Source organism: Indicator indicator, chromosome 2, assembly GCF_027791375.1.
Source record: "Indicator indicator isolate 239-I01 chromosome 2, UM_Iind_1.1, whole genome shotgun sequence".
Classification (NCBI taxonomy): domain Eukaryota; kingdom Metazoa; phylum Chordata; class Aves; order Piciformes; family Indicatoridae; genus Indicator; species Indicator indicator.
Genome location: NC_072011.1, coordinates 51,517,386 through 51,543,734, shown reverse-complemented (window position 1 = coordinate 51,543,734; position 26,349 = coordinate 51,517,386). Strand labels below are relative to the sequence as shown.

The window sequence follows — 26,349 nt, the reverse complement described above, 5'->3', positions numbered from 1 at the left end:
TACAGAGCATCATAGTGTCCATGGGTGCCCACCTCCACCTTTCAGATTTCTCTAGCATGAAATGAACATTAGTTAAATGCCAAGGGTCAGACCCCGTAAGTCAGTGAGATTTTTCAAATCCATAGCAAGGTCTTTCATTAGAGTTAATCAATTATTCTGCAGAGAACAGGCACTGTCTGGAACACTGGACCCGGACATCACAGAACTAATGTGTCACTGAAAACACATCAGTGTTTCTCCTATTCAGCCTCCCTGAATTTCAGCTACTGGTACAGGACCAGGTTCATTCTGGCTGAGCTGTGTTTCAGGAATCATGGCAAGGCACTCCTGGCAGAGATGATAAAGACCATCATCTCCCAAAGCATCAGGAATATCCTAGATAAATATTTGCAGCAAAAAGGGAGATGTCAATTCCCTGTTGCTCAGCTGGGTTGAAGTCTCAGCTTATACTTTTTGCTCATCTCCAGTCTATAACCTGACACTATGACAGGCACATGTGATTGCTCAGAGCAGCGTTGAAAGGAAAGAGAGAGGAGGAAGGTATCCCAAGCCAGAGGCTGCTCTGATAGTGAGATTCCAGGCTGGCGTGAATAGCACGAGGTCAACACAATTATGGTGGTATACATTAAGCTGATTATCAAATCCTTCAGGGTAGTAGTTACTGAACTGCAGCCACCAGAAGTGCACCTCATCAAAAGGAAAAAAGCCTGAAACATTAAGTCACTAGGTCTGCTGTTTGACCTTCTAGAGTCTTGTCTGTCTCACAAGCACACAGGATCTTTTTAATGACAGTGTATTAACCACTGCTGCACTGTTTATTTTCCATAACCACTACATCAGCAACAAGATGATAAGAAGTCCCTCTCTACACAGTATTTCAGATGGTGGTGTCATGCTGAGTTTTGAAGATAAAAGAGAATCATTCATATAGTAACTCAGCACAGTTTCCAAGCTCATTTTGATCTGTCTCCTGGTTACTGGGAGGCCTTTATATGAAAGATCAAGACAGAGAAAGGTGGCATGAGCTGGAAAACTGGGGAGGGAAGCCAGTGCCACAAGCTATATGGTGCACAAATTCCTGGGCAGTGAGGAAGGCATACCGTTTTGCAGGGAACAGGCTGCTAGCTGCTGGGTTTTATGATGGGATGAGTTGATCTGACAGTGCTGAAATGCAGCCCACTCTGTAGAGCCAGCATCCCCTACATTTGTGCCTCTACTTCAGATACCACCATGGAAAGGACAGTTTGCTCTCTGATATGATCTAACAGTGGCTAGAAGGAAAGATAAATGGCAATAGGACTTTCTGCTTTGACTGTGATGTTTGTTTGCCATTAAAAATCTCACTCTAGAATATTACATTTACCCTCTGTACTGTATGAAGGATATGTAATTTTGCAATGAACTTCTAGTTGTGAGGTATCCTTGTCCATGGCAGGGAGGTTGGAGTAGATGACCTCTAAGGTCCCTTCCAGTCCAGTCTTCAAATGGTAAACTGTTGTGTAGCAACTATACTATAAACAGCCCTCCCTTTGTCTTCTGTGAGCAATCACTGATTTCTTGGGGATTAAAGCTTAATTAAATCTCCAGTCTAGGTGCATGCATCAGACCAGGGCATATTACAGCAGATTATCCCTCCTAGTATACAGCTTGCTTAACCATTTAGAATCATAACAGAAAACTGACTGCTGCAATAGTAAGAAGAAGAGCACTCTCTCATCAAAAAATTATTTTGAATTATGACATAGAATATCTTGCTGGCAGGCTCAAAAGTATTTGTGTCATACAGAAAGGTAGAGTGGTAGATAAACACCATATTAAAAAACTGCACCTGGTCTGAGCCAGTGTTATTTCAAATGCACCTTGATAGCTTCTGCCCAACAGCCTCTGAGTTTTACCTTCCAGTATTGTGCAGGACCATGCTGCAGTGAGACACTGCAACTTGTTTGTGGGCACAGGGAACCTCTACTGATTAAACCCATTCTCTGCATGTTGTGAATACAATTTACTAGGTGCATCTGCTTCTGTAGATCACCACCTGCTTAAGAAACTGAAAGCATGCTATTGCTAAATCACTGCATTTAACAGCTTCCCCAGTGATGCTCCACTGTGGCATGTACTGGGTTTATGTGCTGATAATGTCTGTGTAATGCTGGATACTGAATGAATTGGGTGGCTTGAAGCTGGCCTTAAACGAAGAGCAATTATTCAGATGAATTTAAATGAAATTTTAAAAAAATCAAAATCATAGATTCTACATTTAGAATAAATTTTAGCATTTGTGGGATTAAACTTTCAACTGTTGACCTCCCACGCTGATAGAAATACAGGTCTGTGGGTGTGTAATGCCACATATCTTTTAGAAAATGGGCGTTTAACTGTGATAATTATGTTCAAGACATTTATCTCCAGATTTACCTTAAGAATTTGCATTTTAAACAGAACAAGTTTGACAATATCAGAAAAAATCAAACTGATGCTGCTGTTCGTCAGTTCCCCTTGCAATCCTTCTTTAGTGACTTGTTCATGACTCACAAGCACTGACTAAAATCTCCCCTCACTCTTGCAACACTCAGGCTCTCCAGACTTTAAATGCAAAATCAGGAGGCAACACACATAGTCGGCCTGTTGAATACCACATGTGAAGGAATGGGAAATTCTTCTTCTGAGTGCACTTTTCCCAGCCTATCTAAGATGGAGCAGGTCTTGCAGCTTCTGCAGAAGCAGCTCCCATCTGCAGGCTAAAGTGGAGGAAGAATGGGAAAAGGGGGGAGCAGGCTTCCTGAAGGGAAAAACCTCCCCACATCTGAGTGTTAAGTGTGCCAGCTTTTTCTTCCAGCTGTGCCAAAATCCCAGTGTTGTTGGCCTTATGGCCAGTGTTTGAGTGCTTGGCTGATTGGTGGAACCATGCGAGGATCTGGGTTGAAATCTACTTAAATACCTGTGCTTTTCATGTGCTGAATGAGGGGACTCAGGAAAAATTTCATGGATATCCTAGGGAATTTGAATTTAATTCAAATGCCCAAAGGGTGCCTCCTCTGAAACACTATCATTTCAGAAAATGTTATTCTTAAGCAGCTGTTGGCAATGGGAAAGGGCTGATCCTGCTGCCCCAGCTGTGAGATGCAGGCTTTAAAGTCTCAGGACATAGTGACAGTGAAATTTTGTACCCTGCACCTTTTCTTCAATGATCTCTGGAGGTCTCTTCCAAACCATACCATTCTGGCACACTTCAGACTTCTGTCTCTGCCAATACACAACATGATCCTACCAGCATTTGTCTGAGTTTTCAGTTATTGCCTTCTGAGGATCTTCCCTCTGTTGTGCCTTCCAGTCTCAAATCAGTTCTGTAGGTATCGCTATCTTTCTTCCTACTGATCTCTCCTGAGGGGAACATATCTGATATGCACAGTACATCCCATAAAGTTTCAGTGATGTAATTAGGTTTTACACTATATAGAGCAATAGTTACATGCTTTGTATTAAAAAGAAACAAACACCACATTACAGTTTGTATGTCAACTTTTAAGGTTTGATCATTTTAAAAGCCAACAACCTTGATAATGTCCTTTGGAGGCTGTTGGTTTTTTAATAGTGTACATTAGGAATCGAGCAATCATAGAGAGTGTAATTAAGCACATAATCACAGATATTTTTGACATCTACTTACAGGCTCCATAGCATTTTTTTGCATCTCCCTCCCCTGCAGCCTAATGTCTTAAATCAATTTATCATGACCATCTGTGTTGTAATTTTTGCTGTTCAGCTTTCCTTTCTAGATCAGCTTTTTGCTGGCTGTTTCCTGACACTTTGTAGTTTTCTCTCTTAGCTTTAAAAATACAGAACTAGTTTGCTTGGTTAAGTTGTTCCATTAAGATTAAACAATTAAACAGATGACTACACTTCTGTGTAATGGTGAACAGAAAGGCAAGAAGGAAGAAACTACATACCAGGTTTTCTGGTGATGCTTACCTATGATGCACAGAGGTAAAACCATTGATGGCCAGATACTGCAGTGCACACTGAACCCCAGCTTACAGGATGATTCAGAAAGAAGGTCGTGGCTGGAAGGCTACTTGGTTTGGTTACTGGGCTCAGTCCACGAGTGCAAGAGTTTTTGAGGGCTGTAGCAAACTACACTCACTGCATCAGGGTTAAAGATACTCTGAAGAACACCAGGATCACTGTACATGCAGCCTCCAACGTGTCAGAAAGAATAAAACCCTTTAAGCTGATGGCACTGAGTGGACAGTGCATGCAGAACAGAAGGAACACTTGTAGATTTTTACTTCCTGGTGCCACTGATGTTAAGGATAGTGTTGCTACTTGGTAACTCATTCCACCTCCCTAGAGTGAAGCAAAGATCTTCTGTTGCTTTCCTAGAGTCCTTTGAAATGTTTCACTTGGACGCTCATCCACAATTATATATTTGTCCACAATGCAAATCTTTTATCTGTAGTCACTGCTTCTGCCTGATTTTCTTTCCTTGAAGTTCTTTGTTTGCTCTAGTTAATACTAATTTCAAGCAATCTTTTTCCAGTCTTGGCCTTGTAGCTTCCCATGACATCGTCTTCTCCTAAAAGAGGGAAGGGGTGCAAAACACCACGGTCAGACCCTACTCAGATACAGTAAAAGGCCTATCCCTCAGGAGTTTGCGTAACATGACAAGAGAAAGGCTCTTGCAAAAGCATTATGGTATGCCTATCTGAAGGCAAAACTACTTGAAGTGTGACTCCCTGACTGCCCCCCCCCTACTCTGTTGCATGCTTCTTCAGCAGGTTTTCCCCAGAAAGATCTGTTCTACATGAACCTGTGCCCTGGAATACAATATTCATATACTTACCTGATTTACCAGGATACTATTTTCTAAGTCAACTTCTTTAACCTTCTGAATTGGATTTGAAGTAAATAGCAGGAAGATCTTACCAGTGAATGAAAATCTGCTTTGTTGCAGGAAAACAAGCACTACAAAAATGTAACAAATAGCTCTGAAAGTGGCACTTTCCTAAGCAAGGTTTTAAGCCAATGAAAAAGGTCAGTGTTCCCACTGTGGGTCCTGTTATATTCATTGACATACTTCACCAACTTAGCAAAAAACAGCAGGCCAAATATAATCCTACCACGTTGTATTTGATTTTAATCAAATGCAGAAGATAGTGGCAGTATGGAAGAAGTCCATCTTTAGTGTCAGTGTCAGAGGTCTGTGGCTTGGACACTAAAACATGAAGACTCTGTAGCTAACATCACAGGGGCTGCAGCTGTGGTGTTGATAATGTGCTCAGGTGAGTCCAGGCAGCATCTGATAAACCATAAAATAGCAGTCCCCAGTGAACAGAACTACAAATTAAAATATAGTGAAACTGGATTGTTATTGCATGTCCTAGAAAAGGTACCACTGAATAGTGCTTCACTCCATCTTTGTCACCAGAGTGCTGCTACGAAGCAGCTGATGCTTTGAGTGCAGCCTTGTCAGGTAAGTCTTATCAGCACAACAGTATAAGAATCCTTGGTTTCAATTGCTAAACAGGGTGTAAAAGAAGTGAACAATTTTATTTTCATTGTGAGGTTTATATATCTGCAAAGAAATATGCCTGAAGATATTCACATCATCAGTGTCTCTGATTAATGGCAGGAATTTCCCAGGAATTCAGCCCATTGAAAATATAACAGCTCATTTACCTGGGACTTAAGTACTTTCAAGATGAGGTTTGTTCTGCATCAGTCAGAGTTGATGGCTTTTTAAATACGGTTTAATGGAATAAAATAGAATAGTGTTTAGCCAAGTAAGATGGATTTTAATTAAAATGCAATGATCCCATGTTGAGCAAAGCATACTCAGAATGTAATAAAACTCTGCAATCTGGGAAGTATGCTGGGCTGGAGCTGAAGATCAGGATAGACAGATAATCCTCCACAAATAATTAGAGCAGAAAACGCTTCTAATCTCTTTGTTAGTCTGGTTGTGTTATTTGATCTAATAATAAAATACACATTACAAAAACCCACACTCATACATTTTAATTTAGACTGCACTGGGCATCTTTTAACCTGTAATTTTTCAACTGTTGTTTTGATTTATGCATGTACTGTACAGACATACATAGTTTGAAATGCCACTGTCCTCTAGCTGTATAAAAGCATAGCATAAATACCAAGTTGTCAGAATTTGAAGCTTAATTTATGGAAGCTTATCAGGAGGGTCTTGACTGACTTTACACATACACTTAGGCTGCATGTGTCTTTAAGCGGTTTGTGTTCTCTAGGCTGTAGATGTGCAACCCTCTGGCACAGCTTGACTCTTCTTGAATTTGGTAGGTGTTTAGCCAATGACACTGGGCATTACTGCACTGCAGGAAAAGACAGATTGAGGAGCCAAGTCACTTCCATGGCCTGTGGCTGGGACTAGGAATGTGCCTCCTTTCTGTGACATGAGGTGCTCCGTGAGGCATGGGGACGTCACTGTCCACGTCCCCATATCATTACTCCCTTCTCAGGCAGTCTCCAGGCCAGTTTTCACTTCTTGTCATCCTACCGGTCCCTCAACAAATACAACCCTCCTCACTGACCTCTCACTAAATAAAATTACTTGTCAAGATTTCCAAAATCTGCACACATCCCTCTCAGTGCCTGCACCAACTTCTTGCAATGTGCTTATTTCCCTCTGACGCTACCTATCCTTCATCTTCCTAACAGCACAGCTCTCCATCTCCTCATCCTCCTCACCTCCTGCATGCCTTTCCTGCTCCCGTGCTGACCCCTGGAAACCCAGTGACATTTGTGTGACTTGTGGGACAAAAGCCCCTTGGACAGCTGTATGTATAACTGAACGCCTTGGCAATAAATAAATTAAGTTCTTCACCGTGAGGGTGTTGAGACACTGGAATAGGTTGCTCAGGGATGTAGTGGAAGCCCCATCCCTGGAAGTTTTTAAGGCCAGGCTGGATGGGGCTCCATGCAACCTGATCTAGTGTGAGGTGTCCTTGCCCATGGCATGGGGTTTGGAACTAGACGATCTTTGAGGTCCCTTCCAACCCTGACAGTTCTGTGATTCTGTAAACAGATCCACTTAACTGTGCGGTTTTTCATCAGCGCGAATTTAATCCATAGAGGGGTCAGGTCCTTGCGCACGGCGGATGCCTAGGGGGCGCTCGTTGGTTCTCGTCCCACGGTTTTCAGTGCAAGTAGCTATGGCAACAGCGGCTGCGGCGTAGGGCTGCCAGCGGCGGCTTCGTTTAACTTAGCGAGGTGGCTTTGTGCTGTCGCGGCCGCTCGCTCCTTTCAGCTTCGGTGGCGGGACGGGAGCGGGTGACCGCGGTAAGGCGGAGATGGACGCTGCTGGAGGCGGGTGGGGAGCTGTGGCCGTGAGGTCGCCGGTGGGACGGAGTCGGTGCCGAGCGGGGGGCAACGCTGTGTTTCTTGGCCCTTGCCGAGAATAATCACCGAGTGGGGTTTCCCAACCGTTTTGCCGTCGGTGCGGCTCTCCCTGCCCGGTCCGAGAGACTCCGCTGAAGGCGCCGGGGCAGAGCCGTGAAGCGCGGAGTGGGAGTGGGCGGCGGCTGGGAGCTGGAGTGGAATCCAACAACGGTCCCGCTCTGACGACTTTAGAAAGTCCGAACCTATGGCTTTAGGGTAATTTCTTCAGACTAGAACAGCTCACAAAACTTTCAGGGTTTGCAGGGATTTTTAAACCGAAGTCTGCCTGAGCCAAGAGGTCTCAGCTGTGACTGGCAGCTGTGATTTGTAGAGGTACCAGCCCAAGCCCTAACAGCTCAGAAGCACTGCTGTAAACCCAGCTGTTATCCCTCGTCACTAGCGCTAATCCATATCCTAGTGTGGGTTTAAGCTTGCTGTGGCCAGTTTAGCGACAGGTTTCCTTTCTGGTGCCCTCTCCGCTCACTCTGGGTCCATCTGTGCGCACAAGCAGCGGCCGCGCTGCCGCCAAAGGTGAGGCGGGATGGCTGGGCAGGTAAAGGGGGTCGGGGGGCTCTGACAGCCTTCTCGGACTGGGCTGGGGCACAACACCGCGGGGCTGCCTGCAGGGATGACCGTGGGGAAACCGGTTACGTAAAGAGCAGGCAGGCGAGGAGGAAGGCACAGTTTATGCCGCTCTTGCTTGAGATCTCTCAGATTAGATACCCACAATACTGTCTCTGCTGTGAAAGTGCAGTGTTCAGTAACCCCGGCGTGCTACCACCGAGGTCAGTCAGTGTTGAAGTTATGGCAGCGTGACTGAGAATACACTGCACTGTACGTATCCAAATGCGAACACACGAATTGAAATCTGCCTCAAGCTAGCACTCTTCACTGCATTTATGGCTACTCTCTGTGGATGGGCTGTAGGTGGGTCATACAGCTATTGCAGGAAGAAAAGCATGAGATCTCCATAGCTCTGCCAATTGCTCTCTATGCTGTATGTGATCCCTGCAAAGAAAGACCTCTGTTTTTAAACTGTAAACCTAGTATTCTTCGTTTGGGCATGAATTTCAAAGCAGTGTCTATTTTTAAGTAACTCCTGTCACAAGGACAAACTTTTAAACTGGTCATAGTATTGTCCAGTATAAGAAAATCTCCCACATAGTTCTGCAGTGAATTGAGATTTTGGTGATCTCCAGTAAGTATTCTTTCTGCCGGATAGCGTTAGCAAGGGTTAGTACTGAACAGAAATTGTACTCTCACCTTATGATGCATAAAACCAGTCATCAGTCTGGATGCACATCTCATTTTCAGAGTGCTTAGTCTGGTCTATGCTGCAATGTATGAACTAAAAAAAAAAACAGTGCACTTAACAACAGGTGAACTATGCTTTTGGATCTAAGTTTTAAGCACTTGCTTTATATAATGTATAGATTTAAGTATCAATAATGAATGACAGTATTAGAAATTCCAGTTTGTGACATTACTGCCCTTCTAATAATAGATTCCTGGCTTCAGTAGGTTTAAGTAACAGTTCAGTGTAAATTGTATATGCTCATGTTTTTGTGGTTGGAATTTGGTATGAAAATAGTCCTGTTTCTCAGCAGATGGAACTCATTTGCTCTGATAAGCTGACAAATTGTAAAATGCTACTCTGCTTCATAAGCAGATTTGAGTTACACCCACCCTTTTCCTTCTGCAGATAAGTCAAATACTCCCTGCTGTAGGGACCCCCAGCCATTAGTAGAGCTCTAGGCTGTTGGATTCTTGTGCTTTGGATTCACTTGTGCTTTAAGATCTCTACACTGGCTTTGTGTCTGGAGTTAATCAACACAGCTCTTTGTTCAAGAAAGAAAATCTCTTTTATGTTAATGCATATCTACTGTAGATCGTGAAGCTCTTTCAGGTAGCTGGGGAAGGGAATAATCTCCTAGAAACAAGGCTCCCTTAGGAACAGCCAGCACAAGCTGTCAGTGTGCATTATATTCTCGCCTGGGATTTCAGAACAGGCAATAGCAACTGCAGGTGAGGTGCTTTCCTTACTTTATACACCTCTCATGTGAAAGCAGATTTTTCAGGTAATGTGTAACAGGCAAGTGGAGGCCCTAGTCCAAGCTGGTGGTATCCATCTATCAAGATCAAATCTGCCTGTTACTAGTGCTTCATGACAGCTTCAGGAAGGGGCAAAGCTCAAGTTCTTGGGTCTTGCTCAGACAAGGCACCCAAAATTTTTTAAGAATGGATTGTCTTTTCAGTACTAGTGCTATGTAAAACTGGTTTCCTTATGATGAACTATTTGTTTTGAGAGAGACCTGTAAGGTAGTAAGAACTGCCCAGGACCATGTAAAAGCTGGGGCAGGTCAAACTGAAGCCTAGATCTTCTTAATCTCTTCCCAGTTCTGAACATTAAATTCCCCTTCTGCTCATCTTCTAAGGAAAAAGCTCTTGGGTGCCCTGCCAGCTATTTTTACCTCCTTAGCCTCACAGTTATACTGCTTGATACTGACTTACCCCAATGCTGCTGAAGTCAGCATTAGTTAAGTTAAACCTTTGATGGTAAAGTACAGAAGGGCTTTCTCACCTTTATTGGATGAAGGCACATATGGTCAGGTGACTGTAAAAAGCTTATTAAAAAGTGCTGCCATTACTTAAACTGAAAAGAAACATGAGACAGAAATAATTTACCATGATGTGTCATGTTGCTCTCTTTTGCTAGCAGGGCTCACCTATGCAATACACAAAACATAAGACCAAGGAAAAGGTCTGAAGGATTTTCATCCTTAATAATGTGTAGTGGTGAGTGAAGGCAAACATGTGCAGGATCCAGGTACAAATTAGGCAGTGGGATTATGAAATTGAAGCCATCAGTAGAGGCAGCCAGAAGGCTGTGTGGTGCTTTGAGAGCAGTCAGCTGGAGTCATCATGGTGATGGAAACAGATTAAAGGACCTGCTGCAGCTCCTCCTACAGAGCACAGTAATGAAATAGAGGAAGGATTACTTCCAGTAGCTGTAGACTATGGCTGCTATCATAAGGCTAATCATAGCTGATACACCAGGGTAAAGACAGTCTCTACAATGATCTTTCCTGTTTAAGCACTGCCAGCTAGCAAAGCTGTCAGTTTGCACAGGCTCTGATGAGTACCTGTGGTCTTACACACCTAGGTAGCTATATCTGTGTCTCATCAAAGTTTTCAGCCCTTTTATTTCTTCCTTCTGAAGAAACTGGTATTGCTTGTTGGGAGAGATAGCATACGGAAGTAGAAAAACTTGTCCTTTGATTAGGTTGGAAAACTTTCTAGAAAAACACAAGCATTAGACTCTGAAATTTCAAACTTGGGACATTGTACAGGCTACCCACCTTTTTGGAATATTTCCTTTAAAAGTGTGACATATTTATACAATATAAACATTTTTTTGAAAGAGAACAAGGCTAACTTACTACAAGTGATAAAGGCATGAAAGCAATCCAAGCATCCTTCTTACCTGCTGTAGATGGTAACATTTTGCCAGGCACTGGAAAAAACTCTTCTAGGGAGTCTGGGAGCACATGACTCCTATCTCTAATGGGAGTACTGGGTGGCTATGAATGTCTGGTGATTTATATAGTCAATAAAAGGTCTAGGCTCTTAAATCAAAAGCATGTTTTTCTTCCTTTTATGTCTGTGTCTCAGTCCTGAAATATGCTCACGTCTTCACAGAATTGTCAGGGTTGGAAGGGAGCTCAAAGGTCATCCAGTTCCAACCACCCTGCCATGAGCAGGGACATAATCAGGTTACCCAGAGCCACATCCAGCCTGGCCTTAAAAACCTCCAGGGACAGGGCCTCCACCACCTCCCTGGGCAACCTGTTCCAGTGTCTCACCACCCTCATGGGGAAGAACCTCTTCGTAACATCCAATCTGAATCTACTCACTTCTAGTTTTGCCCCATTCCCCTTAGTCCTATCACTACTCAACAACCTAAAAAGTCCCTCCCCAGCTTTCTTGTAGGCCCCCTTCAGATACTGGAAGGCCACAATAAGGTCTCCTCGGAGCCTTCTCTTCAAAGTGAATGAACCCAACTCTCAGTCTATCTCCATAGGAGAGCCGCTCCAGCCCTCTGCTCATCCCTGTGGCCCTTCTCTGGACACGTTCCAGCAGGTCCATATCTTTCCTGTCATAGTGGCTCCAGAACTGGATGGAGTATTCCAGGTGGGGTCTCACCAGAGCGGAGTAGAGGGGGAAAATCACGTCCCTTGACCTGCTGGCTATGCTTCTCTTGATGCAGCCCAGGCTGTGATTGGCTTTCTGGGCTGCAAGTGCACACTGACAGCTCATGTTGAGCTTCTCATCCACCAGCACCCCAAGTCCTTTTCTTCACGGCTGCTCTCATGCCAGTCCCTGCCCAGCCTATATCAGTGCCTGGGATTGCCCTGACCCAGATGCAGGACCTTGCACATGGTCTCGTTGAACCTCATGGGGTTGTCATGGGCCCACCTCTCCAGCCTGTCAAGGTCTCTCTGGATGGCATCCCTTCCCTGCAGTGTGTCTGCTGCACCACACAGCTTGGTGTCATCAGCAAACTTGCTGAGGGTGCACTCAATGCCGCTGTCCATGTCACCAACAAAGATGTTGAACAAGACTGGTCCCAGGACTGATCCCTGAGGGACTCCACTTGTCACTGGTCTCTACTTGGACGTGGACCCACTGACAGCCACTCTTTGGGTGTGGCCATTAAGCCAGTTCTTTATCCACTGAATGGTCCATGCATCAAACCCAGACTGCACCAGCTTGGAGACCAGGATGTGGTGTGGGATGGTGTCGAAGGCTTTGCTCAGGTCCAGGTAAATGATGTCAGTTGCTTGGCCTTCATCTATTAATGTTGTGACCTTGTCATAGAAGGCCACCAGGTTTGTCAGGCAGGATTTGCCCTTGGTGAAGCCATGCTGATTGTACCCAATCACCTCTTTGTTTTTCTTCTGTCTCAGCAGTGCCTCTAGGAGGATCTGCTCCATGATCTTACCAGGCACAGAGGTGAGACTGACTGGTCTATAGTTCCCTGGGTCATCCTTCTTTCCCTTTTTGAAAATGGGAGTTATGTTTCCCCTTTTCCAGTCAGTGGGGACCTCCCCAGACTGCCATGACTTTTGGAATATAATAGAGAGTGGTTTATCAACCTCATCCACCAGTTCCCTCAGCACCTGTGGGTGTATCTCATCAGGTCTCATGGACTTGAACACTTTTAGATGGTCACAAACCAGATCTTCACTCACAATGGGCAGTTCCTTCTTCCAGCCCCGGCCATTATCTTCCGTGGCTCCGGAGAATCTAGCCTCTTAATCTGTTTCCCTTATGTTAACTTTTGATGCCATGTCCTGATTGGGATGCTTCCAGGAGTAGCATTTTGGTAATCCTAGCTGCAGCCATCATTTGTGCCACTCCTTCTCCCTGGGGGCTACTGCAAGGCAGCAACAAGGCACGTAGGTGTGCTGTGTGAAGAAACAGATGCTGTTTTGCTGCTGTTCATGTCCCTAGTGCCTGCTTTAGATTGCATTGTGTTTAAATACAAATACAATGGTTAATAACCTTGTTCCTCTTGAACTGATTACATGAAGGGGTTGGCTGGATGGGGAGTTGATTGCATTTTTTGCTGAGCTGATTGGTGCAGTTTGTTCTGCACTAAATGATGGGCAACTCCCTAGCAGCAGAAACCTTATGCTTGGGGCTAATAACAGTCTCAGTTGGCCTGACACTGGTGGTGGTGTCTAAAGTATGCTCTTCTAGTAGAGATGGACTTCAGCTTGTAGAAGATGGTGTAGCCTACCCTGCATGCAGCATATTTGCTAAATAATGGTTAGCACTCTGCCTAGCCTTGTAGTGAACGCAGCTATTCCTCATGTTACTACTGCCTACATACATATGTGAGCTCTACCATTAATGTTACAGTGGCAGCAAACCTTCTCAAGTGTATAGACACCAAAGCCAGTGAAGAAGGAAGAGATGTAGTGCCTCAAACTGCTGGAGCAGAGATTTCCCTGCAGTCCTTGCTGAAGACTGTAGAGAGGCAGGCTGTCCCCTGCAGCCCACAGAGGTTAACACTGGAGCAGGTACCCACCTGTATCCCATGGAGGCCCCTACATGCCAGATGAGATGAATGTGCCTGAAGGCTGTAACCCCACAGGAAGCCTGTGCTGGAGCAGGCTCCCAGCAGGATATGTGGCCTCATGGAGACAGTAGCCCATGCTGGAGTAGGTTTGCTGTCAGGAATAGTGACCCTGTGGAGGAGGCCCACTCTGGAACAGTTCATGAAGGACTGCCCCTCATGGGAAAGACTCATATTAGAGAAGTTTGTGGAAGACTGTCTCTCATAGGAAGGATCCCCATGCTGGAGCAATGGAAGTGTGATGAGTCCTCCCCACAAGTAGGAAGGAGCAGCAGTGATGAAATAACTCCAACTTCCATTTGGTCTCCCCCTGTGCTGCTCACAGCAGGAGGTAAAGAAGCTGGAGAGAAGAGTGATAAAGCAGCTTTAGTGGGCAACTGCTGCCCATCCAGGGTCAACTTACCATGGCAGCTCAACCATCCTGTCTGCTTCCTTAAGAATCACCTGCTGGCTAGAATGTGGCTATCTGCCACGTTTGGCTTCATGTGTGGAGTTTTTGCACATAGGGTTGCTGCAAGGTTGTGCCCTCCCATGAGATAGGTGAGCCCTAGCCCCAGCTCTTCTGCGTGGGCAGGTGAATGCTTCCCCCACCTCGTACGGAGGGAGCACCTTATCCTTACAACTTGACTTCAGATGTAAGAACTGTGACTGGCATTTTAATTACTTGGTGTCTGGAAGCTCAAGGGGAAAGGTGGCTCTTCATTCTTTCTCACCCTCTGCACAAGGTGGCTGCTATATGTGAGATTTCTCAAGGTGGTCAGCACCAATTATTTCTGAGTGGCTAATCCAGTAGCACTTTCAGATGAACAGCAGCCTCAAGAGGTGTGAGGGGAAGCGTGGTCTTGGCTGCTGAGGTGTGTTGCTGATGACACTGCTCTTCTTTCTTTCCCTCCTACCCCTCCTTGAAGACACACAGAGCACTATGTCACTGGCATCCTGGTTCAGGTGGAATGAGCCCCCAAATCGCATTTCTCAGAGGAGCCCCACAGAAATGGTGGTTGAAACGCTAATGATGGAGCTGAACTGGCAAACCAAGCAGGCAGAGAAGCAGCAGAGAGAGCGAGAGAACGAGTATCGCAAAATCAAGACTGGGGTGGACTACGGCTGGTTGGTCAGCTATCCAAAGCAGAGCTATGATATCAGCCCTGGAGAAAGGCTGCAGCTGGAGGATATGTGCACCAAAATACATCCTTCCTACTGTGGGCCTGTCATACTCAGGTACAGTAAAAGAAGCAATGATACAGCCCTTTGCTTTCCCCTTTTCCTATGTATATGTGAAGAAGGAGTGAGAATTGTTAGACTCAAATAAAACCTAAGAGAGATGAATCTTGGTATTCTGTATCACAAGTCATGCTGGGACAGTTTGTGAAAGAAGGGGAATCTAATGTTTTAAGTCAGTTTAACATGCTATCATTTCCTCCAAATAGTTACTAAGTGCCATTTCTCTCTGAGACTGGCTTGAGTATTTTATGCTCCTGATCACCCAGTGAAACTTTATCTTGCCTGATGAACAGTTACTGCTCCAGAAAAAGGAAGACAGAGTTGCAAGGTCCATTATCCTACACAGAAAAACAAAATTAAATCACACCACACAGTTTGTTTTTCTCACCTCCTGTATCCTATTTTAGAGTCAAGATTTAACTGCAATGCTGCCTTCTTAAGAAAGTTCCCATTAACATTGTTGTATAGTTTTATTCAGTTTCTTTTCTAATTTAGTCTGTGCTGTTTCACTTTGTTTCTCACTTTTTCATACACTCTATTCATGCACAGCTTGCATCCACTTATTTTGAGCTCCAAAAAAATCTGTACATGAGCTTTTGTTTTAAGCAAGAAAAGTATTTGGTTCTTATTTGGCACATACTACTACTACAGCAGCCTGTTCGCATTCAATTTCTGTCAGAACAGTGACCAAGTTCTTTCTTCCTCTCAGTTGCAACCATGCCATAATTGACAGGCATACATGTAAAAAGAGGGTTTTTTTATTTATCTCTGGTTTTCTTTCTGTCCTTATTTTCTTGGGTACCCATTGGTACACCAATAAACAGTGCAATTCCAAAGTGCATTGAACTCCCTGTTAAATTCAGAAAAGGAGGCTCAGGGGAGGCCTTATTGCCGTCTACAACTGCCTGAAAGGAGGCTGTAACCAGGTGAGGGTTGGTCTCTTCCCCCAGGCAACCAGTGACAGAATGAGAGGACACAGTCTCAAGCTGCACCAGGGGAGATTTAGGCTGGATGTTAGGAAAAAACTCTTCACAGAAAGAGTTATTGGCCATTGGAATGGGCTGCACAGGGAGGGGCTGGAGTCACTGTCCCTGGAAGTGTTTAAAGTAAGACTGGATGAGGAACTTAGTGCCATGGTTTAGTTGATTAGATGGTGTTGGGTGATGCGTTGGAGTAGATGATCTTGGAGGTCTTTTCCAACCTGGTTAATTCTGTGATTCCTAGGGCTTATTAAAAAAACCCAAAAGGCAAGATTTTACTCTCTCAGCCTCTGATGTATTAGGTTTATTTAAATAAAATCCTACTGTTTTCTGTCCTCTTTCAGTCTGTTGGAGAAAAATATCAAAATACTTACAGACATTATACACTCTAGCTTTCATTGTGTAAAAATTCCCTGGATTTTAGTGAAGTCTTAGTCCTCTGTGTCTGCTTGTAGATATAATTTTTATGTTAAGAACTGCATATTTATTGCTATGTGTCATAAATGCACATTGTTGTGGAACAACTAGTGTAGCTATATGACCACTGTGTGAACCTCAGGAAGTGGCTCCCATACTCTCCAGGCTGGGACCCTAATCAACCAACAAAGTGTCTGAAATGGTATGCTCTCTTCTTGGCACGGCCAGTGACACGCTATCCTGCTCTACACCTCATCTTCCTGAGCTGCAAAATAAGCAGTGGTAATTCTTCACTTCCCTTAATAAAAGTTAAAAAAACATTTTGAACTCTTTGCTGAGAAGGCACTGGAGCATTTCATAGTTGTCCAATTAGATACAGCATTGTGCTGCCCATCAATGTTTTATCAGCTAAGCTTGTCCATTATCTTGCAGAAATCCATAGGAAGATGAAATACCACTTCACTGAAATTTACATAGTGAGACTACAAACATATAATAAAGAAGTGTCTTACAGGAGTTTTGTTTGTCTAGTGGCCATTGGGTAATGCTGGGGAACAAGAATTGGAAAGTATAGTGGACTTTTTCCTGATTTATGCTCAGATTCTAGCAAGCAGCAGTTCAGGGACTACTTGAGTAAGGATTTGCATTTGAACAATCACATCTAATCAGCTGTGATGGGAATACTTTCCACAAATTTGTCTAATCATTTCTTAAGTTACTGATAGCAGTAAGTTCTGATTTAATAGGTGTTCTGTGAAAAGAGCACTTCCTTCTGTTTCTACCTTCCCACCTTGTAGCTTTGTTTGGTGCTTCCTATCTTTTCTTGTTATTAGCAGAAATGGTGATTCATTGCTTCCTTACATTCTCTGGCTTACTTGTGATTTGAGAGACCTTGAGTATATCTTCATGGCCCCTCCTTGTTGTTGTTCCATCTTGCAGGAGAGCGCAAGTTCCAAGTCTAGCACAGTGACTTGGCAGCAATCCATAACTTAATGTTTTAATCAAAGCTGTGCCTTGACTGTACTTTCAGATTCCGGCAACTCATTGCTGAATATGAACCAGAAGTGCAAGAAGTATCCCGGCTCTTCCGCTCTGTCCTGCAGGAAGCTGCCGACAAGATCAAAGAGGAGGAAGATGCCAAGAAGCTTGCCAGGCAATGGAACACAAAGAACAAAACCAGCCTCTCCCTAACAACATTTAAATCTCGGTCCAGGATTTCCCCATTCAGCAGTGACATCAAGACGATCTCTGAGGATGTGGAAAAGGGCACCCAGCCCACCAGGAGGGTTTGGAGCATGCCAGAATTTAAAAATGCCAAGGATTACTGACTCTGTACTTAATGAGGTTTTTAGACAGTGATATTTCAAAATCCTAGTTAACTCTTTTTTCAGCTCTACTGTTTCTTCTTTGTTCCAGCTCTCTCTTCCTGCTTGTCTCTCTTTCAGGTGTGTCTGTAGTAACTGTGGCTGGTGCCCAATGATGTGAGACACAACATATTACCAGACATGTTAGGCCTTTTTTAAATTTAGTATCTCTTCAGTAACCTTAAGGGCAAGGCTCACGTACGATCTTATTTTTATTACTGCTTCCTTGTGGAAAATTAGTTAGTTCTTTGATGTCTCTCTTTTCCCTTTTCCCCCAGTCTGGCTATAGTTGCTATAAAAGCTTTTGGCCCAAGCTAGTGAGAGCTGCTGGATGGACCTATCTTGCAGAAAGTAAACAGCAGTTTACATGAGTAAGGCTTGCGGTGTCAGGCCTGTGAGTTACAGCTAGTATCTGATTTGGAACACTGAACTTAATTTTCCAGCTAATAACCTCCTGAAGTGCTACAAGAAACTTCACAGATCTTGATAAGCTTTTTGCTGACAATTCATAATCCAATCTGAGTAGAAAGAGATCCAAATTTTTGAAATGAAAGGTCAATATTATTCCACAGCAACCAGTTTGTGCATGCTCTAGTTTCTTGGGTATTTTGTCTTTTGTGCAGGCAGAAGCCCCTGAACCTTGCACCTTCAGGGTAGACGGAAATTTAACTACCTACTGTATAGATTTACAGGCACATATATTAGTGCTGTATCAAGCGCTGTTCTTAGTCCTCACTGCTCAGTGTTGCTGGTAAAGTGCTCCACTCTGCATCCCAGTAATAAGTCAGTGGTTGGAAATTAATGTTTATGGCTAAGCCTGGAAGAGTACTAAAGTTTCAGTACAGAGAAGGGAGAAGGGAATCAGCATTCATCTACAGGGCTCTTTGTACAGCTGCAATTAGTTGAGATCACTTTAACAAGCTGCAGCTTTGAGTGACTAGATGATGATTTGTTCTCACAGTCGAATCTCATGAGTGCTCAGAAGAGAGCTTACCAGTATCATAGACTCTGGAGCAGTGAGCTGATACTACTACAAAAGAATCTTTAATGAAAACCGAGTAGCTTGTAGGCCAGCGTGGTTCTGCTCAGACCTTGAAGAAACAGGAAAATGCTACTGAGGGAAAGTTAGTAGGGCCTATGAGTATCAGGAGAGAGAGCTCTCACGATCAAAGTAAAGAAAATGGCATACTGTGAAAGCCATGGGCCCTGTAGACAAGCTAAGGACTAGGTTGCTTTGGGGTGACCCATGGGAGATGAGGAAGGGAGGGATTTCCCTGTAAAACTGGCTTTTGGGGAATCGTCCCAGTGTGGTATATAGCCTCATGGAGTATCCTGTTGCTTTGTTGTTCTTTTGTTCACTTCCAACTCTTTTCCTTGAGGATCACTGCAGCAGCATGTGGGTATTACAGCCAAAATAAAATCCCATGAAGCTATGACAACTCTGGGAAGAATTCCAATATGTGAAATCTATCCTAGAGTAGAAATGTGCAGTTTCCTCCAAAGATGGAGGAGGGCAGCAAAGAAAGATCAAGATCAAACCCTTAAGAGCTCTCCAAGACTGGAGGATTCTGGCTCTTACCCTCTCCCATCTGGGCTAAGATTGAAGACAAGGCTTTCTTGCTAGCACCAGTCTGTCATTTCTAGTCCCTTGGTGAACGCTGCTGCTGACAACCTTTCTAGGGACAAAAAGCAGAAGCTCACTTTTACTCAAAAACATAGGGCTTCCAGAAAGAGCATCCAGTTTGGGATGAGCTATTTCAACTCTAGGTCAATGAGAGTGAGTCTAAAGCCTTTTTGACAATCAGCTTCTTGTTTCTCAGCTGTTTGTCCTTGTGAAGTAATGTGATTGTGTATATGAAGCAAAAACAAAGGCTTGACAGACTTAGCATAGTCATAGCTGTCTAGAAGATGTAGGATCTCTACGAAGAGACCACCACAGTTTGCAGAAAAAATGTTTGTAAAAAAGTTAACCTTTTTTAATATATTTGCAAGCCACTGAAGGCTGAGTTCACAAATTTCATGCTATGGCTCTGTAGTAATTTTATTTGCACTCATGTTCAATTTGACACCCTCAGTATTGACTGCATTCATGCAATATTTGATGGACTGCTAAGAGAGAAAATATTCTGACACACTGACTTTATGAGCATAATTATGCTCATTGTTACAGTGCAGTACCTGTAATGCATTCACTCCTTCTTAAGGAGAATCAGGAGTAACCAACTTCCCTACACCAAAGTACAATGCCAAGGAAGTCATGTGAAGGGTGTTCACCCAGTCACAGCAGCCTGTTATCATAACTGTGTCCATTAACAACCTCAAGCTAGCAGATTTCTTTTAACATTATTCTCATTTAACAGCCAGCAAAGGGAGATAAACCTGACCTTTGTTCAAAGTCATGTATGTTATGGAGGCCAGGCTTACAATAAAATGTAATCCAAACTTTTAAACAGTGTAATTTTCCCTGTATCTCTTCTGCAAGATATACTGTGCTCATAGTAGAATATGATGATAAAAGATGATTCAGATACCAAGCCAGAAGGTTTCCATTCTTACTACATGCTATCTAATACTCTTAAAGTCACAGAAGTAGGACCATGCTTGCCTGTAGCCAGCTCCTTCAGGACTGCCTCTGACCTTCTGCATTGTGTAGGCATCAGCAGGTACTGAGGCAGACCTGGGGAGAGCTGGTCAGGCTGCACAACTGCTGCACTGTGCTTGTGGTGCTCATTTTTCTTAGAAATGCTGTAGACTGAACCATGAATAATCCTTTGGTCACAGCATGTGGCAACAACTACCCACTCATGTTTGCCTCGTCTTAATTCCACGTTTTGTGTGGCCAAATGATCATTCTAGTTCAAACCTAGATTGCTTTTGGATGGTCTGCTGCAGCTGGCTCACAGACCATAAAGTCAGACTAACGCTGGTCTGAAGCAAACCCTCGCGAAACTTGTAGGCTGTGAACATCAGGTCCTCAGTGGTAACTGTCTGACTATAGCTTGGCTCCTCCTGGCCTACACTTTTTCTACACTACTTGCTAAGGCAGAAAAAAAACCAAAACAAACCCTAAACAATTCTGCACAGCTGTGATGAGACTCTCATCTGTTCTTAGCCCCAACAGCTAGTCCAGTGTCTTAATTCTTCAAGAATAATAGAAATAGCAGCACACCATCATGAACAAACAAGTAAACTCAACAAGAATCTTTCTAAATCCTCTATTGTTCTCTCAAAACTGAGCAAGGAATTTGGCATCAGCCTAGGCCACTGCTGTTACCCCACTGCTGGTACTGTTGTGCTCTCCAGCAGATGTTGCTATACCCGAGAAAAAGCAGTCCTAGACTTATGATGTATTCTGACAAGTAATAGCAGCACCTCTACAGCTGCCTACCTGCACTGCTCAGCTTCAAGGGGCTGATGCTCCTCAGAGTCACTACTCACCCGAGACAGACTGCAGCCCTGCTTCTACAGATGAGCCTGGCCCACAGGCTGTTATGCGGTAACCAGCAAAGGTGTGCGGGAGGTGAGGTTCCTTACCCGTATCAGCATATATTTCAGACAGCTAATGTGCTGTGAGGAACTGGAGTAAGCTTTGCAGGAAATTCCTGTCTGCTGAGATTGCACTGTTTATGCGTTTCATCATGGAACCTCACAGAATTAAAGCAAAATAAAACAAATTTTTGTAGTTGTTGTCTTTAATTAAAGATCTCCCGCAATATAATCTGTCCAGATCTAGCCAAACACAACAGCTCTGCCATTGCCCTACTGTGCAGTGTGCATGGATCCAAGGAGGAAGGCAAGAAAAATAAAGGCACAACAGAACCCATCATCTTTTCTACAGGTTTCAAATGCAGCCTTTGTATCTTGCTACCTCTATAAATACCTCCCAAGATTTAAGTTGATAAATAACTGGGATTAAACTACTGTGAAGATCTGAAATTCTCTGGTTTACAGGTACAACCTTGAATTGAAGACTTCATCAACATGCTTCCAAGCATGTCTTACCGTGGCCACTATTATCATGGAACGAGAAAATGTGACAAAATGGATATTTCATCTCCAGATACTGTTGAGTCACTCCTGTTGATTCTGTACCTGATCCTGGGTTCTAGACCACCTTGATATTAGCAGATGGCCCCACGTGGCTCAAGACTCCCTGTTCTAAGCGTCCTACATGCAAAGTATGTGTATGTTAAACAGAAGGAAGTATTTTTTTCCCACATACAAAGTATTACTGAGGTATGGATTGCACTGCTCAGCACATTCTGGAGATCAGGCAGATGAGTGACTCCAAAAGGGGACTATGTGCATTCAGAGGGTTAGTAAACCACATTGATCAGGATACAGCCTGCAGCACAGGGCTTAAGTTATTCCTTGCCAGAAGCTGTAGACAAGGAAATCTCTCTGTGTTGAGGCTTATCCCGCTTCCTCAAAACATTGCTTATAGGCCTTTTCCAGGAGGAAAACTAAAGACCTTGACTGGATGACCATTCTGATATTCCTGTGTTCTGCTATACCTCCCTGACAAGGAACACCACATTGAAGATTTGCCTGGGCCCCCCCCACCCCTCCACCCCTCCTCCCCCCCAAAAAAAGGCGTTCTGAGAAGCACTGAACTGTATGAGTAAAAGCTTTTTGGCTGTGCCCAGTAGGAGAGGAAGGGCTGTTAAGCCTCCCTCAGTTCCACCTACTTGTGCTGGGCAGACACTGTGATCTTGGTGCCTACCTTTCCCTGGTACTGCTGTCCACACTGCAGGGTGTCAGCACAAGCAATCTGTTGTTCCCTTTGTGTGATCAGACAAGCCATGTTTCAAGCTGGTTTACACTAGAAAGAGGCAGGTCTCAGGCCCAGGTCTCCTGATGACCATCATGTATTTTCTGTGCAGTTGCTGTGTGAAGATTTTCTAAAAGTAAGGGAAAAATCTTTGCAGGGTAAGATCTTAATAAACATGACTGAGAGATGATGAAAAGGGCTACAAGCAGCACAGTGAAGTATGTGGCAATTTATGGTTATCTCTGTATACTGTACACTTCATAAAATTATACATTCCTACGGTCTTGGCTAGATAACCAGATTATAGCATCTTGACTCTGTATTTTAGTCACAATAACATCTCACCCCTACCAAAAAAATCTAATCTGACCCAGCAGCAGACACTGCAGAAGTGTGTGAAGGAGCATGTGTGTTTTCCACATCAGGGTATGTACTCTCAAGCTATAATGGCTATTACAGCTGTTTAGTGATCACAATGCCATACTCCCAGAAGCTCCTTATCAGGTCATAGTCCATATGCAGTATCTTTTCCAACTTTATTCCCTGTAGTGAAAGGTTGCCTAAAGCAACAGATTGCACACAATTTAGCCTGAAGGTGATTTAAAGAGCAAGATGTAGTATGAAGCACTGACAGTAAAATACTCAAGTATTTATTTTTCCCCCTCTTTATTATGACACTGGACATCTGAAATCATGTAAGAGATGGAGAAGAGCAGGGTGCAGTTTCTCAAGAACTCAGCAACCACAGGTAGGGATGGTGGAAGAACATTTGGCCCTTCCAGAACTCTACGGGCTCTCAGCAATTTGCTCCTGTTGCATTCACCTGCTTAGAAGCTTCCTTCTGCCTGTGGCACAAAAGCAACCGGAGGAGAGACTATTGGCCATCCACTGCATAGTCAAGAGCAAGAAATGAACAAAGACTGGATTATAATGCATAGCACAGCAGTAACAAATGTTCCACATAAACACCACATAATTAGGTCTCTGCAGGCTAGTTCTAGGGTTTCAGAATAAGAAAGTGCAAAGCCTAAATAACTAAGAATTTTTCTGTGACAGTCCAGCTGGACAGCAATGCCACCTGCCGGCAGATTTCCCAGCACTGATTAACCAGGGAACAGCAGCTCTCTAACCAGGCCTCTGCTGACAAGTGCGGATTCCTCATGTTTGTGCTACACCTTTCTCTCACACCACTGTCACCCAGAGACCAGCTCACAGATGAAGAGCAAACTGCACACAACTGATAGCAGCTGTAGTGCTTAGTACTTTTCTCCCCCAGGGATCAGTACTAGGTCCAGTTTTGTTCAATATCGTTATCCATGACCTGGATGAGGGCATTGAGAGTACCCTCAACAAGTTCACTGATGGTACAAAACTGGGGGGGTTGTCTGACACCCCCTCAGGCTGTGCAGCCATCCAAAGTGACCAGGATAGGCTGGAGAGCTGGGTGCAGGCAAACCTCATGAAGTTCAGTAAGGACAAGTGCAGGGTCCTGCATCTGGGGAGAAATAACAACAGGCACCAGTACAGGTTAGGGGCTGTCCTGCAGGTTAGGGGCAGCTCCACAGAGAAAGACCTTGGAGTGCTGGTGCACAGCAAGTTCTCCATGGGACAACAATGTGCCCTTGTGGCCAAGAGAGCCAATGGTATCCTGGGATGTATCAAGAAAGGTGTGTCCAGCAGGTCTAGGGAAGTTCTTCTACCTCTCTACTCTGCCCTGGTGAGACCACACCTGGAATACTGTGTCTGCTTTGTCTCTTGAACTGGGGAGCCCAGAGACCTGCTGGAGAGAATCCAACGGAAAGCCACAAGGATGATCAGGGAACTTGAGCATCTTCCCTAGGAAGAGAGACTGAGATCCCTGGGGCTGTTTAGTCTGGAGAAGAGAAGACTGAGAGGGGATCTCATCGATGTGTATAAAGATCTGAGGGGTGGGTGTCAAGCAGAGGGGGCCAGGGTCTTTTTGGTGGTTCACAGTGATAAGACAAGGAACAATGGGTTCAAACTTGAACATAGAAGATTTCACCTCAACATGAGGAGAAACTTCTTTACAATGAGGGTGACAGAGCACTGGAACAGGCTGCCCAGGGGGGTTGTGGAGTTTCCTTCTCTGGAGACTTTCAAAACCCACCTGGATGCATTCCTGTGCAGACTATCCTAAGTGATCCTGCTCTGGCAGGTGGGGTTGGACTTGATGATCTCTTGAAGTCCCTTCCAACCTCTGATACACTGTGATACCTTATTTGAAGACAGCACCAATGACCAGCATACATTGGCTTCCTCAGAGCCCTCAGCACCATGTCCTGCTGGTCCCCCAGAAAAAGCTACGTTTCATACATGTGGAATCACAATTTAAGATAAAAAGATTAACAGATGGGAAAAAATACCTGATGTCAACAGCCAAATATATCATGACCTCTCCAGTGGACTGTAATACTGATGATTCTTCTCCAGGGATGGAACTCATATCATTCAGGAGGATCCATTACCACTTCAAATCCAGCCACTTCATAGAGTGCCCAATGAGAGTGGCACTCCCATTCATGACAGTTGACAAAGAACTTTGGAAACTTGTTCCTAAATACACACAGCAAAGACCAGGAGTACATTTAGTGCATACAACAAAGCATCTCAGAGCTCCATCCAGTGGTCACAGCTCCTACTCACATCTCACCAGAGCAGGTTCATCAGGTGACCCCAGAGCAAGTTACTTCAGCCTCTCTGGCCTCTGCTCTTCCTTTTTCTCTGCTGCAGAGGATGTCTGGGAAATTGATATGTTCCTGCAACATGAAACATCCAAGCATATCAAAACAGCACAATTTGTCTAAATTTCACTATACTAAACAGAGAAAAGGTATCAAAATTGCAGGCCCTGCTCAGCACTGCAGGATGATACACCTTAGTTCAATGGAGGCAAGTACTTCCAAGACTAAGTGGTATTTCTAATTATCCTCTCATCCTGACCTCTTGTACATTTTTTGCACAGGCAAAGGATTCAAGTTCAGGCAAATCAAAAAGGAAATAAGAGTAGCAAGTTAATTATTTGAATCAACCATTCTTTTATGTCTAGGTTTTTGTGTTTCCCCTGCATGAGAAACTTAAGTAACTGCACTCCATCTCCTTCTGATAACTTTGGGAACTTCTACCAGTTGTATCAATTGTGGAGGGATCTTTAGAAACACCTGGTTCCTTTCCTGCTTCATGACAATTGCTCACTAGATTGGGGAGGTCAAAGTAAGCACCCTCCACCAAGCGACTGATAAAACCTCACAGCCATTTTACATTCATGGCTGCTTAACTACAGCACACAAGGGGGGTAGGGCTAGTGTGGTAGCAAGAGCAACAAGCACAAATCCCAAAGTCTTACCAACTCTGCTGCTTGTGGCACAACATTTTGTAAACAGGATTGAATACTTAGAAAGAATAGTGCTAAGGAGGATGGGTATGGAGGCAGCACCTCAGAGAATATATCCTTCTCCTTCCCACTTGAGTGGCTTCTGTTTCCAGAATTCCTGTAGCCAAAAAAATTCCCTTGACTTCTGCAGGATTCCCAGAATGGTAAATGGTGCAGGGACACAGAAAGCAGATGCAATAGGGAAGACTGCCACACACAGACCAAAAAAGTAAATTTCACATCTGAAAGGCTTCTATTCAGCATTTCAGCAAGAATCTCAACTTGTCCAGCCAGGTAAGCTTCTGCAGCCCTTCCTTATCACCTGACTGCTCCATTCCATGACTTCTGATAGCAGCAGTCTCCCTTGCATCCCCACCTTATACTTTTCTGTTTTTCCATTGTTCTAGTCTTCATCTTCCCCCATGCTAATGCACTTTTGGGAGAGCTGGTAGCAAGCCTATCAGTCATTTGCACATCAGGTCAACATCCCACACCACTCAAGTTCCCTCATGCAAATTTCCCCATCTGTATTGCATCACATCCCCCTACATCTCATATCTTATTGTCACAACCTTTACATCTGCTTCAGTCTTTGGTTCAGCTGCCGCAAGAGTATTCTTGAAGCAATATTAAGAGGTTATGCTTTAATGAAA

General features: G+C 44.1%; 1 protein-coding gene across 1 annotated transcript; it reads left to right on the top strand.

Moving 5' to 3' along the window:
* Positions 1 to 14,474: 14,474 nt before the first annotated feature.
* Positions 14,475 to 17,580, top strand: RD3 (RD3 regulator of GUCY2D). The gene is made up of 2 exons (XM_054398553.1): positions 14,475 to 14,770; positions 17,201 to 17,580. Exons 1-2 carry the CDS (start codon positions 14,475 to 14,477, stop codon positions 17,496 to 17,498), a joined length of 594 nt encoding a protein of 197 aa, XP_054254528.1. The 3' UTR covers positions 17,499 to 17,580.
* The last annotated feature ends 8,769 nt before the right edge of the window (positions 17,581 to 26,349 follow it).